The sequence below is a fragment of the Pyrus communis genome, chromosome 12 (genome assembly GCF_963583255.1).
Source record: "Pyrus communis chromosome 12, drPyrComm1.1, whole genome shotgun sequence".
NCBI classification, from domain to species: domain Eukaryota; kingdom Viridiplantae; phylum Streptophyta; class Magnoliopsida; order Rosales; family Rosaceae; genus Pyrus; species Pyrus communis.
In genome coordinates this window covers 466,707-483,899 of record NC_084814.1, presented here as the reverse complement: position 1 = coordinate 483,899, position 17,193 = coordinate 466,707, and the positions used below count along the sequence as shown (strand labels likewise).

Sequence of the window (17,193 nt, the reverse complement as noted above, 5' to 3'; positions counted from 1 at the left end):
TGCCGGATCACCATCACTATTAAAACATAATTAGAAAACTAATTTCACTAAATAAGAGACTCTTATTCATTGGTGTATTTTCATCTAATTAATTAGACATGAACAAGGACGTGATGAGCTAAGACTAGTAAGTGCTAGACAATGACCCTTATGTTAACAATTTTGAGAGTGGAGCCACCAGTCCACTATTAATCACACTAATATTGTCTCAAACTTAATCACTTGTGGAATTCAATAAACACTAATACTATCTCAAACTTGTTCATCTGTCCAATCCAATAAGTGAGGGGGTTGTCACTAACGCAATTAAAAATGAAACCATTTGATATAAATTTTAGTTTGTTTTATAAGATGCCCGATGCGAGTGAATATTATTCCACACCTTGAAGCAACTCCAAACAATAAACACCTAATCTGGGACCCCAAGGGAGAACCTGAGAAATATCCGTCAATAGCTTATTTCCATTTGAACAAGTCGAATGAGTAAGATCATAAAGGCCAAAGCCAAAACATTGTTTTCTCAACAAACACAAAAAGATGAAATATTATTTAGTAACTATCACTGGGCAGTATAGCTATAAGACAGAAAACTAACATATATGTTCGGACTCCACCAACCTAAACGGCACTGCAACAAATTAAGCCAAATTTTCCTCTTCGATTGTCGGATGTGTAACTTCAAACAATGTAGTTAGCTACGTAGAGCACTTTCTGAGATGTGTTCAGTATCAGAGCAGTCCAGCCTCCTTGTAGCTTTCAACTGAGTCAGTAAGCGTCTCTTTCAATGGTCGGAAACTCAAACCCAGCCTCTGAAGTTTCTCCGAGCTCAACCTTGGTCGTTCTTCTACTTCAACAAAGCTGCCAATATACATGTATAATCCAAAATCATAAAATTAGTTTAAACGGAAAACCATTACAACAAGAATCCCTGTCCATTCTGCTTAATTTTGCATTGGATGACATCGATGATCAATAACGCTATATACATAACTCATTTGAAAATCTCTCCATTCTAGTTACCAAGTATAGATTGAAGAGAAACCTTACTTCTTAGGATAACTGTAATTAGGATAAATGCTCTTCAACTCTTCAACCAGAGCTGTCGTCTTGATATTGTGAGCGGTGCATATGTATCTTCCTTCAGCCTTAGGCTTCTCATACACCATAACGACTGCTTCAGCTACATCCCGCACATCAACTATCATCCGTGGATTGTTTTCCAGTGACTCATACCCTTCTGCGGGGAGACAATATTAAAACAGTTAATATGAATATTCATGACTGGGGGATAAACCTGTATCCTGGGTCATAGAGATCAAAATGGAGCCAAATGCATAAACACCCATAATAGACAAATACCAAAGGATGAGTTTACAACCCCACCTACCTATCTCTCTAAACATATGTACATTTGATACATAATTATGTAAAGCGTGTAACTGTTAATGGTTGTAAGAAAAATTTAAAGAATCAAACTATAGAAAACAAATCCCTGACCTATCAATTTTTAACTGTGAAATGGAATTCTATAGGGGTTTATTTGTGAAAACCCTTGATTTTAAAGAAAAGGATTTAATTTTTTTTTAACAAAGCAAGGGATTTAATTCAGCATCAAGTGGTTATGTCAAAAGTAAGTACCCTTCAGAAGCTTGATGAGGACCAAGGTACTTGCATTTACAGTGGACTGTAGAATTGGTCCCATAATAAGTGTAGGACAAACAGTTACCAAGTCAAGCCCATTTATTCTTGCATACTCCAGGGCTTCATATTCCGCTTCAGTTTTTGAAAGACAATACCAATTCTGGAAGATTAAAGAAATAATTAGATAGTCGAAACACACATATGAAATGATACAATCACACTAAAATAACTTTACGAGTGCAGTGTTGCAGAATGAATAGCTAGATGATATCATCACTCTAAATGGATTTGCGCCATTTCAAATCTGTACCAAAAATGAAAATACTGGATAAAACTATGAGCGAAAGTTTAAGAACCGCACGAGATGATATTCAACATTTTTTTTTTTCATTGCATAGGACTATTGAAAAACATGATTTGACCATTATAGAGTGAATTTCAATTTCAGTTTCGAAAATAGTTTGTTATGATACTGAAATGTGTGCAGTTTATGATTTTGAAGGTCAATCTCAAAACTTACCATCATTAATTGGCAAATTCCATTCTTTCCCTTTTCTTGTTTTAGTGAAGATTATTGATATTGTTTTAATCATTTCTAACTCTATGCGTTATGTAGGAAAACTAATGAAAATGGCTTGAAAAACTTTGAGGTTTAACGATAAGGACAAAATAAAGGGTAAAGTAAATAGTAACAGGATTGACTTTTTAGTGTGAAAATGTGATTTTTCGTTAAAGTGAACAGTACCATGAGTTTTTTATTAAAGTTCCATTTTTCGTCATTATAGAATAAATAATATACTTTCCTTTCCTTTATTTCTAATTGTTCGATATTTCTTGGGGAATTAAAACATAATCCCTGGAAGTCCTTTTCTCTTGATATCCTCGGTGAAGAATCAACACTGCTAACTGGATCCTAAAAGGAAAGTTGTGAATGCGTGTTCCTATTTCTTAGTTCTACTACGCGTTGCATTGATCACCAAAATTATGAGTTCATTCTAGAACTACAATCACATATATATATGTTAATGGAATACCTTAGTACTTCTGCAGTATTCCTTGTCTGACCAACAAGTTTCATCCAACACTTGGCCTTGAGACCACTTAGGATTCATGACAAGAGAAGCTGCAGATGACACGAAAACAACTCGCATGACTTTTGCTTCAAGGCATGCTTTAAGTACATTAAGTGTTCCCTTCACGGCAGGTTCAATCAATTCTACCTGGACAAACGATAAATCAAAATGTAGGAAAATATGAGCATTTATTTGGTTAGCATACATTGGCATAATAAAACTGTACATGGTACCAACCACAAATAGAGTACCATACTAATTAGCAACAACCGAAGAGAAGTGAGTGTACTAACTACCAACTAATCTATTGCAATTGAGATCGAGTATCTCGGTGATCAATGAATGAGAGAAATTCTTGCCTCAGGATTTGGCACAGGGTCGTAGGGAACTGGACTGGCAACATGAAACACTCCATCACAACCTTGAATCGCTGTGCGAAGGGATTCATAGTCCAACAAGTCCGCTTTGAATAGTTTAAGGTTCTCAGATGCCTTGTCAAGTTTTTTCAAGTGGGCGTGCCTGTCATTAGCTGCGTTTGTGCACAACACAAATACAGTACTATTAATCATGAACGATTTCCGCTTCCTGACACTCTTTGAGCCAGTTTCCACTCAATCAAGAAATTTGTTCATTTTGTGTTTGCATTACTTGTAAGCAAGCATATCACACCAACAAAATTATAGCCAAAATCATTAGAATTTAAGAACTGAGCATTTTATCTTGTTAAAGGTCCGTTCGATAACTATGCCAGTTTTTAGTTTTCATTACATGTTTGGTAACTGCTTGCCAAATTAAAAAAACTCAAATAGTTACCGAACACGTTTTCAGTATTTTTTTTAGTTTAAAAAAAAAAAAAAAATTTGAAAAAATTGAAAAACGAAATGATAATCAAGCAGCCTCTAAATAATTAAGCATCAAACGAGTATCAAAGTAGCAGATAATGAAAATGAAAACAGATATATCTTGTCCTACGATCGATGGAACAGTAGTCACTGCAAGTGCAAACAGTAGAAAGAAAGAAAGGAAAATGGTTGGATAGAGGATACATACAGGGGTCTCTGAGGGTTCCGTGGACAATAGAATCCTTGGAAAGAAGAAGCTTAACAACCCACGACGCAAGAAACCCTCCAGCTCCTGTTACACAGTATCTTCCCTTCTCAACCGCCATTTTTTATCACACACACCTCCGACCTCTCTCTCTCTCTCTCTCTCTCTCTCTCTCTCTCTCTCTCAACAGTCAACACCCACCCACTCCCTTTGCTTCCTCTCTCGGTTTGGCTTATATTATAGGTAGCCCACCCATGTGCAAACCCACTGGACGTATTAAGTGCGAATGTGCGATGTACCATCACGCAACCTTTTTCTTTTTCCTCTTTTGTCTAGAAGACAATAAAGATTTGTATGACTAATGATGCTACGAAACCTACATTTTGTGCAGAAAATTGCTAAAGATAAATTCTCCTGAAAACCACGTCTAAATCATCCATCTAATAGTCTACAATACAACAATTTTATAGGGTTTAAATAGCTTATTTAATTGTTTGACATAAATATTCCTAAAAGTTAAATTGTCATTAGTTTTTTTTTTCTTTTTAATGAACGATATTATCTACATTAAAGGGTGGGTTTAGCCTCACAATGAGTTAACAATAATATGGTTCAAATTCGTCTTTGGAAATAATAGAACCTAAAAGGGATAGTATAGATAGATAATAAAATGCGAGCAACTTCCACACATGGTGTGCATATAAAATCAAATTGAAATAACTGTAATTAGGGTGCAACTTGGGTTTGGTCAACCCAAATCTGCACATACTTAACTCAATTTTAAATCCGATCGAGCCAGTTAGAATGAAGAAAAACCCGTCCACATCCAAGCCGACCTCAACTCTATCATTTATTGGGTTGGGTAGGGTGAATGTATTGTCCGCCCATGTCAACCAAAACTCAACTTGATTTTGAGCCCGAATTCACTCATGCACATATTACCCATCCCATTTCATATTATATAAGTTATGTAAGGTTTATTGTCTTTTTTCATAAGGATAATGATGAAAGTGTTACTTTTACATTTTTGCTGGTTGAAGTTTTGGTACGTCTTATAATTTGACTTTCAACCTTGCATGGTTGAAATATTAGAAATAGTCTCCAACTTGTTTGTTTTAGCTTTTGTGTGGATGATGATGTGTATATGAAATTTTCACTAATATTAACGTTGTTTGGTTCAAATTTAAAAAATCATGCAAAATTAGGTGTTATAAGATTGAACTCAATAAAGTTGGATGAACCTAAACCCAACGCAAATAAACTTGAATCTAATTAAAACCCGACTAAAACCGCATTATTCTCTAAACCCGAATTGTAAAGGTTGAGTTAGGGTAGGTTGACCATTGAACCCTCTCTAGTTGTACTCTTAACTGTAATGCATTGATCTTTAAATACTAAAAATTGGAGGTCTCGGGTTCGAAAACCCTGCTGTTGTGGAAGCCAGACTTATGGCCAGAGGAGGCTGAAATGCCTCTGTGAATCTTCAAGCTCCCATGAAGGTCTTTCTCATATGATTCTTCTTTAACTATTTGCGACCGTTGAATCCATCAAGTAACTTAAAAGAGTGACCCAAGAGGCACAGTCCAACCAACTTAAAGAGTGGCCCAAGAGGCCTAAAACTGTTGTTTGCTTCAGGAGGCCCTCCTGCCTCCACCGTTTCGGCGTTACGGTTTGTAGATAGCATATATCATGCAAAGGGGATCAGAGAAATTAAAAAAAACCCTATAAATCCCCATATCTGCGAGAGAGGCGACGAAATTGACAGCAATGACGAGCACCTGGAAGAGAAGATTGGGAAATGTGAGGTCCTTCGTATCGAATTCGACGGGAGGCCTGAGAGGAGGAAGCAACCTGGCGTCATGGGTGGTGGCTGGTACGCTAGCCTACTTCCTCTGGGTGAAGCCCTCACAGGACCTCAAGCGGGAACAGCAGGAAAGGGCTGCTCTGGCCTCTGCGGATCCCCATGCCTACGTAGAGAAACGGAAACCCATCGCCGATCCTCAGGTACTGTTTCATATCTGAGTTTCTGCTGTTTCAAGTGAAAAAAATTATGATTGAGTTTTTCAATTGCTTGCCAAATACTTCAAATTACAACTTGAATTCCGTTTCAGGAGACTGGATTGATATACGGCAACAAGAATAAAGCTCGAAAACCGGATGCGTAGTTTGTAAGTTATCGTTTACCGAGTTACACTATAATAGTGTTGTTCGAAGTGTTATCAGTTGGAATGTTACCCCTGAAATACCTTTTGTATATGTTGCAATAAAGTTCAATTTTGAATACTTGTAAGTTTACAGTTACACAAATTTAAACTGACCGAAAAAGTTAGACCTTGAGGGTCGTTTCATGTGCCTGAATATGAATATACGTCGCAATTTTGACATCAGCGTCTGGATATGAAAATTTAGTAAAACCTTGGTTTACTGGAGATGTGATGTTCTCATAAGGAATAAAGAAGAAGATTTGAATTGGTTTGATTGTTGTTGTACTTGGTGCACATTTTATTCGCTTGATGCATGGCCAGTAAATTCGTCGTCTATCTGCTCACTTTTTTATTTAATAATTTTCTCTCTCTGATTTTGAATTGCGCTCGTCTGATTTCTCGTGTTGAAGTCTCATTTCAACTGTATTTTGTGCACCAAAAACATCCCAGGATATCAGTATTCATCAGTGAACATCACATCCTGCTTGGTTGATACTTTCAACTTTAGAGCATTCCTTACTTGCCTTTTATGCTAACCAGTCTATGGAATCATAACTAAAGTTATTTCCCTTAACATTTGCGTGTATGTGTTACAGAGTGATGCGTATCAGTAAATCTATTCGACTATTCTATTTGTGAGGCCCTTGTTGTTCATTTCTGTTCTTGAATATGTTTTTTTTACCTCAGAACAAACGTCTCTAGGTTTTGCATTCATTCTTGATTGTTATGCTTTGGAGGTTGCGGTTCCTCTTAGTTCTACTGCTCTAGAGTTTTAGCAGGAGAGTGTGATTCTGTGAAGGGTTATAGGGACAATGTATAGGTCTTGTTTGGGTTCAGAAATACGTTACATCAACTTAAAAATGTGACATCAAACCACTCATTGTAAGGCACTTTAACCGGAGCTACAATGCTACCTGTACCTTTCCATCTATGTTGAAGTTCCTATTTAAGGTTGGAAGAGAAATGCTTTCCCAAGGGTATACACTGCCTCTTTTCTTACCATTTCACTAGTTTTGGACAGATTTTAACAGATTTAAATATTCCATCCAGTAAGTGGTGGATGGAACCTTTCTTCTCCAAGAGTCATTTCCCAAACCTGCCCTTTTCTATTCTTATTTCTTGTTATGAACAAAATGTTAAGGTGAAAAAATTCACTCTCCCACATAAGATTCCACTTCAAATCAATATTTTTGTTTGCCACTTTGTCCCAAGTCAATATTTTTGTAGTCAATGAAGACAGTCAGACACCAGCTAACCTAGTTTAAGGCTGATGCCAGTTATATCCAACTCTACACTTGATGTCGTCTTCTTATTTTAAGTTTGCTTGCTCTTTGGAATATGGCCAGTTTGATGGAGAATTTTCTCCTGAGGTAAACGTACGGCCCTTCTATTTTGTCTCAGCGGATGAGGGTTGCTTTGGGTATCTCCCTGCTACACTACAAAGTAATAGATGAGTTTTTACTGCATATCCTTTATTGCTTGGATAAATTCATCTCGTACTCGTTTCTTCTCTACAATCCTCAAAAGAATTTCTCTTGAGACCCTATCATACACTTTTTTCAAATCTATAAAGATAACGTGTAAATACTCTTGCCTATCCCTATAGTATGAACCCGAATTGATTGTTTGTGACCCATATCTCTTGCCTCAGTCTTTGCCAATTGCTCTCTCCCAATGCTTCATGTATGACTTATTAACTTAGTACTCCTATAACTATGGCAGTTTATCATTCATCCAAGATTCAGACTTTTATGATCCTACACAATTATTTTGATTTGTATTGTGTATTATTTTTTTCAGTTTTTCTTCCGAATGCATTTGTGATTTACACCAACGCTTTCCGAAACTTAATTTTAGTCTCATTTTGCCTTCTGAAACTCAAAATGTCTCACTTAATCTTCAGAATATCTAACTTTGTGCCTCTCTTTATTTCATTAGGTTAACTCGGTAAAAAAAAATTACGTTAAATCTTCTGACGTGGCAAAGTGAGGCCATTAAGTGGCTGATGTGTTAACATGTCAATTCCATCACCTTCTCCATCCAACTGCACCTCGAGCAATCCTCCGCAACTCCCAAACACAGGGGCTACAACTCCCTCTCCGACGAAGCTCTTCACATGGTGCTCGAGACCTACATCGACGTCAAGTGGCTCCAGCGTGAGCCATGCTGCGACTGCCAACACCAATCCAACTTCAATCCACTCTTTTCTTTCTTTCAAACTTGATTTTAAGTTTTCTTTTTTTAACATTTTTAAAGTATAAAATATTTTATAATTAACATTATACATGTGGCATGTAAGACGATTTTATCATGATTTTTTTATCGAGTTAACGAAATAAAGGGAGAGACAAAGTTAATTTAAAGTGGGACATTTTAATTTTTTGAAGGCAACATGTTAGTGTAAATAATCCTTCTTGATTTTTGCAAGCAAGGAGATGATTTCGGTCGGCATCCCACGCTGGTGACATGACTAGAGAAATCCACAAAGTAGCGAGAGGACAATGTTGACTAGCTGTGTATGGTGGGCCGGATCCAAATTATTGGTTGGGCTGTCCGAGCCACACAGTTATCCACGTTGCTTATTGTTGGGTCAGCCTTTCTTCACGTGTTGTTTGTTGAATTGTTGGTCACCTCTCCTTGTCACCGCCCATGCGGGACCGCCAACATGAAAGGAGGGAAAGGAATAAGCTCTTCATGATAGCAACTTTCATAACACACAAACTTTACCATCACGTGGTGTTTCGTTTTAAGAGTACTCACACATTGCATTGTTACATTTAATTCTTCATTTTACGCTACTCCAACTTATAACATCTCACTTATAAGTTACAAGTGAAAAGAAATAACATTAAAAATTTATTCTTCACTCGTACTATCTAGTTTAGGGAGTCATAAGGATTGTGAATCAATAAGAATAGAGTTTTTACTTAAAATATTATGAAAATATTGATAATTAATGCTAGGAACTCCTTTCTTACTCCTTATATTCGGAATTTTCTAGGAGAACCCCTTTCTTAGGAGGTGGATAAAGAATGCGATTAGAAATGAATTATTCAAAATCCTCTCTAAAATTTAGTTAGAAACTTAGAAGCTCATTTAAGGAGCCCGTTGAAGATGGTCTAACAGCATCTCCCTTAGCTAGCTAGGTCAAGCCTCGACATTACTTGTTGGGTTGCATCAGTCTGCCCTCATGTTGCATGCACCCATACTGTTTTCATGAACCACTCTTTTAAGCTAACAAGTAGCTCTTATTCGGCAAAAACCAGACAATAGCGGATTTAGAAATTTCTCTTTCTATCTAACAACTTATCACTCTCACTCTCTTTTTGGTTGAGCTATTAAATAAAGCAAATGTTATTGTACTCTATTATACGAAAGGGACTTATGGAACAAGTTTATTGCCATTTGGAGCTCCGGTCATAGTACATTATCATTTCTAAGTTTATTTTACATATCATTGCATTATTGATCAAAATAATACAGTGACAATAAACCTATTTTATGTAAGTTGCTTTCATATTTTAAAGCTTGAAAATGGCTCGTAAAGCTCGCCACTAGCGCTTGAGACATTTTGTGCAACATCTTCACTAGCCCCGTTGTGTGATCCGCATGAGGACTTTATGCTGCCAAGGTAAATAATAACATAATCCAGGAGTAGGAGTTTGAGTCTTGAGCAATGGAAATTAGAGAGATTTTTCAATATGATCGGAATACGAAATAGTACATCACGTGTTATTGTACAAATTGTGGGATATGTGTGTTAAAAAGTTTATAACTTAAAAAATATAAATTCTCACCACTTATATAAAAACACGTATTGTATCATCCGTGTTCTGGTCACAAAAAAAAAAAATTTCCAAAAATTGAAGGGAGGTGTCGGAGGGACAGCCGATATAAAAGGGCATCGAAAATGAAGGATGTTGTCGAGTCAGTTGTAGATTGAAAATGATTCCAAAGGACACGACAAATGGTGGGAGCTGGTAGCACTGTATCAGACTATCATTTCCACTTCCATTTTCACTCATTTTTACTTGCCGTCGTAATGTGATAAAGAGAAGAAATTTATGGCTGGTTTGATAATACTGTGTTTTGAAGAAAAAAAAAGTTTTTACTGTACTGTGAGAATAATATCATTTTTGTTACTTTACGTTTTCAGTTTTTTTTTATATCCAAAACTGTGAAAATAAGTTGTTTTTAAGTGTTTACCAAATATTTTTTTAGCTCAGCATTTTTTTATACCCACTTTTTATAAAAATACCTTAGTACCAGTACTTAAACGATAACTTTAAACATAAAAAATTGTAATCGGCTAAAAAAATATGAGAAAATTTCAAACTTTTCTATTGAAGGTGTTATACAGTTATAGTCTACCAAGATATACTAAGTTGCTAGGAATTCTAACAGGAAAAAAAAAATACCCAAAATACAAATACATCCTCAAATTTTAAAATCATGTTTTGGGCAAGTAAGAATAACGTAAGGGAGATTAAATTTGCAAAATAAACAATGTGTCACCAATAGGAATAAAGACGTTTATCAACGTTTAAGTAATCAACCAATTATCAACTTCTATGCTTTTTAATTTTCAAAATTTTATCGTAAAATTTAATTTCCCTAACATTACTTAGCAAGTAAACATTAGAACTCAACTAAAAATGTATATATATCAAGGCAACGCATCTCCTCGCTTTATTTCTTTCAACATAATACATCATGGGCCTAATTCAGACATTGTAGTCTAAAGTGAATTAACTATGCTTAGACTTTATTGTTAAATTGAATTGACGTCTTTTAATTTGATTCTCAATCGACTGCGCCATCTAGTCTCATCATTTGAGATGATGACGACAACTGATACAGTTTTCATTGTTTCAATTCTTTTGATTATATAATATGTAATTGAATCAAAGGCATCTGCAACTTTTGCTTGCTTGTGCTTTTCAAGTGATAATTAGGCCATGTGAAGCGCGGCTTGTTGTTGTCCCTGCAGGGTACTTTATCAACCTTAATGCACTAATCCGCTGCCCTGCCTGCCCTAATTAATTATTTTACTTCCTGTATTTAATTATTCTATTACCCTCTGCTCCTTACTCGGTTGGCTAGGTCCACCACTTTGTGCCAAATTTTCAATACTAATTCACAAAAAACCATCTTTCTCCTTATAATTTTTTATGCTGCTAGATGGCTATGATGCAGTTTGATTTGTGGGTTATTATTATGATAGAAGGACATCAAGAGCAACCTAAGTTGAACATATTAACCGTTATGTGACATTCCGATTCAATAACATATTACTGTGTAATTTTTTTTTGCATATGACAATACATTATTAGACAAGAGACGTCACATCACGGTAAACTCATTTTATATAAGTTATTATCGTGATCTTTCTAGCATTTGCCTTAACCATGATCAAATCAACTCTCCCAAACGGTTCAAATACTGATGACCGCCACTCTACTTGTTGGGCTTAAGAAGTTGTTATTAGCACTTAAAAAGAAAGAAAGAAAGAGTAATGTTAGGGAGGTCAAACAAAATGATGTATCAGTAATAAAAATAAGCACGTTAATCAATGCTTAAGTAATAATCTAATCATCAACAATCACATTATTTGTTTGCAAATTTTGTTTAAAATTTTGATCTCCTTAGCATTATCCTAAAAAAAATTATTTGCACTTTAAACATTTGTAAATATAAAAATATATATATAATGACGGATTTGTGACATCACTTTTTTTACACAATTTTTTACACAAAGTATTTTAACAATTTGAAACATCTATCTTTTAGAACATAATTTATAGATCATCATTGGAAAAAAATTAGATAAATTCAAAACCATGAAGACATTCATTTGCAGTGAATAAAATATATAATTACGTTTCTACAAAGAAACCCTATACCCTTAATCCAGCGGTTACAGGGTTTCAAATTTGGATGATTTTTTAGTACATGATATTTGAGAGAATACCTAAAAGATAGAGAGTTTAAATCGTTGAAATATATTACGAAGTAGCACTCACAAAAACACGTGTCAAAAATTGTATTAGAAAATGTGTCACAAATCTGACAAAATTAAAGCAACCTTAATTCCTGACAAGCAAGAAATTGTAAACATAACGAGAAAACAATCCCGATCCTTTGCCACAAGAAAACCGATAAAAATAACAATAATACTAAAACTAATTTTCTCTACCACAAAATGAAAACAAAAAACGAAAACTGAAATGGGCCGTTATAAAAAAAAAAACCCTTAATTTTTCAGAATTATATGTATTAGAGTTTGTTTATGAAGTATGATATAAATTTCTACACATTTTATTTCTCCAAATACACTTATTTATTTCTGATAAAACAAAGGAGCATACAAGGACCAATATACATATTGTGCACAATAGGTAAAAATAGTGTATATAATTAGGTGAGTTATTCTTCATATATTGTCAATTAGTTTAATGTGTAATCTCAACTTTTTTCATAAATTATTTTTATGTAGATTATATATATGTATTAATGTACCACATGAGTGACAAATGAATCATACAAACAAATTCATTTAAGAAACCATTCAAATGCACACATCCCACCTCTTGCAAATAGCGTATCTTCACGTACAAACTCCATAATAAAAAACGTTCAATTTCTTAATTTTCATTTGAAAATCATCTCTTCAAACAAATTATTTGAATACAAGATCGTTCAATCATCAAAATATACAAAATAAATGAACAATGTCTCAGAAATATGTAACTTGATAGTCGCACCATTGATTCATATCTTCACCTCAAGCATGTCATTTGAATTTATATCCATAGGCAAACAAATTCTCACGCATGCCCTTCTTTTCTCACATCTCCCTCTCTCTTCCACATTTCTCTCTTTACATAGATAATATGTGTGAGATTGCTAGCATATACTTATATTTTTCATTTTTATGTTTACTTCTTATTTGTTCTTTTTTTTTTATCGAATTCGTCTATCTGTTTTTATAATGTTTGATAATTAAATAATTTTATATATTATTTTATTTTGTAAAAAATGATCTTTTATAGAGTAATTTATAATATCAATAGTTACTATTATAAGTATAAAATTTCGTAAACTGATAATGGAGTATTTTAAAAATGAACTTCTTCTCATCTTTAGAGAAGCCAAGTTAATTTCAGAAGAAAATAAAATGATGCCATTGTTTTTCACTTGAATTTTGAGTGACAACACCGACACAAGTACATATATATAATTATTGACACGATCTAATATTGAACTATCAGTATTATCGTGGACAACAGATCATATATGTCGAGCTAGCAGTCAGACGGCGGTCGGAGAGACACATAGCCAGACGGTGTTGCCTAAGATTTCTCTCTTTTTATTATGCAGAGGATCTGATCGACTAAACGACAACGTTGAGGGCCCTGGAAAAGTTGTGGTTTGGTAAATAATTAGTGTCTGCATGTGTGGATGGGGACTAATTCGCTCTTGGGTGGGACAAGACAAGAAACTTACTACTAGTGCAATGCAGTGCAGCCGAATTTAGAGCCATCTCCGCTGAACCTCAACATGATCACTGCATCCATGTATATCCAGATAAGGTTGATCAAGTTCCGATGTCTCGACAGCTTCCACATGGCCTGCTGCTGACCTTTTGACCGCACGTGATCTTTGTTTAGAAGAAATTTTTTATTGTAACAGGAATACGGTTGATATATCACATGTTTTTATATAATTAACATACATATTCCACAATTTGTATAATAACATGTAATATATCATCTTATATTTCAATCACACTGAAAAATATCTCTTTGTTTTGGGTTACAACTTATAAACTTTCAATGTTACACCACCAAGATCCTAGTACGTGGCAACAATAGTATCACGTATCAATAACTCGAGAATATGTGAAATAAATACTAACCTATATTTAGATTATTAGCACGAGACGCTATATGAAAGTGTACTCAGACAATTTTTTCTCCAACTGCAAGAGAAGATAAGGCCATATTTGTTACAATGACCAGCTACACAGTGCACAAACCGTTACATAATTATATATTAAAATTGATATTTATGCATGAGAATCCAACTTTTAACTTAGAGTAAATTGTAGTAATGGTTCCTTAATTTTAACTCAATTAGAGCAATCGTCCCTCAATTAAAAATCCATTACCATTTGTCCCTCAACTCATCAAAACGTGCAGCAATGGTCCCTCAACTAAAAATACATACCATTGGAGCAATGGTCCCTCAAACTTTAACCTAATTGTAGCAATGGTCATTTCAACATAACTCATTGTGACAAAATTCTAACAAAGTTGACGAAAGGGACTATAGCTACACGTTTTGATGAGTTGAGGGACCCCAATTGAAGCAATGGTCCTTCCAACATAACTTATTTTGACAAAATTCTGACGAAATTGATGAAAATGACCTTAGCTACACATTTTGATGAGTTGAGGAACCAATGATAATGGAATTTTAGTTGAGGGACCATTAATGCTTCAATTTAATTAAAATTGAGGAATCATTACTACAATTTACTCTTTAACTTAATCCTCAACAATTAATATTGATACTTCAAGTTTCTTTTTTTTTTTGTTTTTAAATCAGAACCATTGATACTTCTTAATTGGCTATCTAGGACATAACATATTCAGTGAGCTTTAAGGTCGGCAACTCCAGAAATAGCTAGGCAAACTGATTTGATTTTAGGGTTTGGGTCAAGGTTGAAGGGGTTTTCGAGTTCCCCTTTTCCTGTTAAGGTGAATTTAGGCGCACCTTTTCCTTGAATCACCTGTCTGGTCTTTATTATGAATCGTCAATTTGTTAGACTTAGGATATATTGGATATTAGTATTTGTTCATATATGTATGTCTTAGACTGTTAGTGGTTGGTTCAAACAAATCAATGCAAGCTTATTTTATTTGGGGTGCACATATAAATCAGAAAAGAAATTTGGATTTGTCAGTTCAATATTTTATATGCTTCGGAATGATAAATGGTAAGAGGCTAAGTTAATTTGTAGGACGAATTACAACTTCGAATTCTGACAGAGTATGAATGCCGATAATACTTTTCTTGACTATGATCTTAATCATAAATTTCAGATTTTGGTACGTGATTTATAAGTAATGCACTATAGAATGAAGCCAACTGATCAAATTGATGGTCTACAAACCGTGGATAACGTTTCTGAAGCTAACACTATGGTGAATTCTTTTTAGACAATGAATAACATAAGGTATGCTTGCAAGTGAAAGTTCTTATGTATATACGTGAAATGAAAGCCTAACAATCTAAATTTTTATGTCTTTCGATTACTCATACAAACCCAAAATTAGGCCAAAACTTTATAGAAGTAGTCTTATATAATTGGTTCTTTATAACTTAGTAACGAGTTAATGTTTTGGTTAAGCTTCTTTTGAAATCTTGGTATCAATCTTTGGGTGAATGTTATATTTTATTTTGACTGATTGAAATTATTGAGGGGGAATCCTCATTCCAAATTTTTGTTCGATAATTTCTTTGACTGAATATGTAATTTTAGTATATGCTTTCCATATTGTATTCGTTTGAGAATTGCTTGTTTCTGTTGCGAAGGAACTAGTAAATACAAAAGCAAACGGGAACCTTGCTGCTATTGGGACTTCAGCTGCCATTACGAAACAAGTGAGACACCATTTTCCATGTACTTGTTGATTATTCAAATGGGCCTAACATGTTTCCAAGTTCGTTTCGAATACATGTATGTGAAAATGTATCTTAGATTGTAATTCTCATAGATGTTGTGATAGGGCACACGCGCACTATGAACTGCAAACGGTGAATTGGAAATATCACTGGTGCGCCAGGTTTGAGTAATTTTTTTTTATTTTGGGGAATTGTCGATATTTCATGGATATCTCGCTGGTGCAGATGCCTGCAAACGGTGAATTGGAAATAACAAAACTTGCCTAGACTGTTGCCGCAGCCGCCTAGACCGTATAGAGCACCAAGCGACCGCCTAGGCGGCCGCTTACCTTCTTCCTACGTTTTGTAAACGTCCTGGCCAAAATTACAGTGGAGTTTCGCTGTCCAGCGTCTGGGCGGCGGCCTAGAGCGAATTTTAGAATATTACTACGAAGAATAAAAAGCTACATTTGAACATCTCAAGATTAGTTGGAAGTAAATATGCAGGACTATATTATAAGACATCTTAAAAGTGTGAGAAGTATTTTAATTTATTACATTGGTTTTTTTTTTCTTCTTATATTTATTTGTACATATGATTTCATTAATAGAATAAATTTATTTTGATAAAAATGCTCAATAAAAATATTATTTAATTTTTATTACAATATATTTATTATTTTCGACGACTTTTTATTCTTGGTAATGACTAAGAACTCGATTGGAAAGGATAATGATAGGCAGATCAAATTTTTAATAAATCAAATTTGCAAACCAAATAATGTGTCACTAATAGGAAATAAGCACGTTAATCAACACTTAAGTAATAAACCTATTATCAATATCCACATAATTTGGTTTACAATTTTAGTCTCCTGCATTACCTGATTGACAAACATACTTCCGACCGGACTTTTCATTGGTGATAGGGTTTCTATTTTATTTCTTTCTTTTTTAAACATGTGGTCTAATATCCTAGTGGATAGGGTGTTGAGTTTTCACTACGCATCTCGGGTCGAAACTCCTCCCTTAGATTATTGTAATAGTTTTGAACCTTCCCCATCCCTTTAATAATAAAAAAAAAAAATAAAAAAAAAAAACACTTCCTGTTGTAGGCCTATTTAACTGAGCTATCTAAGGAATAGAGAAAGAGTGGGCCGGCGGTAGCAAGAGAGAGAAGAAAGATTTAATTGTGAGGTGTGTGTTGTATCACCCCATTGTGCCTTTATTTATAGTAGTATGATAGATAAAATCCTTACCCTTTTAGGATTATAACTCTTAATAGGTAATCAACTCCTAATAGAAATATAAGAAATATTCCTAGATCTACTAGGATTTACACAATCACATTCATATTCTAAATATGACTGCAACACTCCCCTTGAGTGTGTAAATACTTAAACAAACATCGCATCAGATCTTCAGCAGATAAGGTAGAACAGTTGATGAAGTTGGCAGCATAACGGGCGAATGCGAGTTTCAAATTTAAGAAAGTATGCATTGGTAGTAAAACTCACAAAACCTCACTACAGTAAAACCCAAGGTGGGAGAAAACCCAT

General features: G+C 34.5%; 2 protein-coding genes across 2 annotated transcripts; one reads left to right on the top strand and one right to left on the bottom strand.

Moving 5' to 3' along the window:
* Positions 1-350: 350 nt before the first annotated feature.
* LOC137710575 (cinnamoyl-CoA reductase 1-like) lies at positions 351-3,956 on the bottom strand. The gene is made up of 6 exons (XM_068449639.1): positions 3,765-3,956; positions 3,074-3,243; positions 2,676-2,861; positions 1,639-1,801; positions 1,048-1,237; positions 351-858 (listed from the first exon to the last, which is right to left on the bottom strand). Exons 1-6 carry the CDS (start codon positions 3,880-3,882, stop codon positions 729-731), a joined length of 957 nt encoding a protein of 318 aa, XP_068305740.1. The 5' UTR covers positions 3,883-3,956; the 3' UTR covers positions 351-728.
* Positions 3,957-5,443: 1,487 nt separating this feature from the next.
* LOC137710574 (uncharacterized) lies at positions 5,444-6,044 on the top strand. Its single transcript, XM_068449638.1, has 2 exons — positions 5,444-5,765; positions 5,873-6,044. The coding sequence occupies exons 1-2, from the start codon at positions 5,529-5,531 to the stop codon at positions 5,924-5,926; spliced, it is 291 nt and encodes a 96-aa protein (XP_068305739.1). The 5' UTR covers positions 5,444-5,528; the 3' UTR covers positions 5,927-6,044.
* Positions 6,045-17,193: the final 11,149 nt, after the last annotated feature.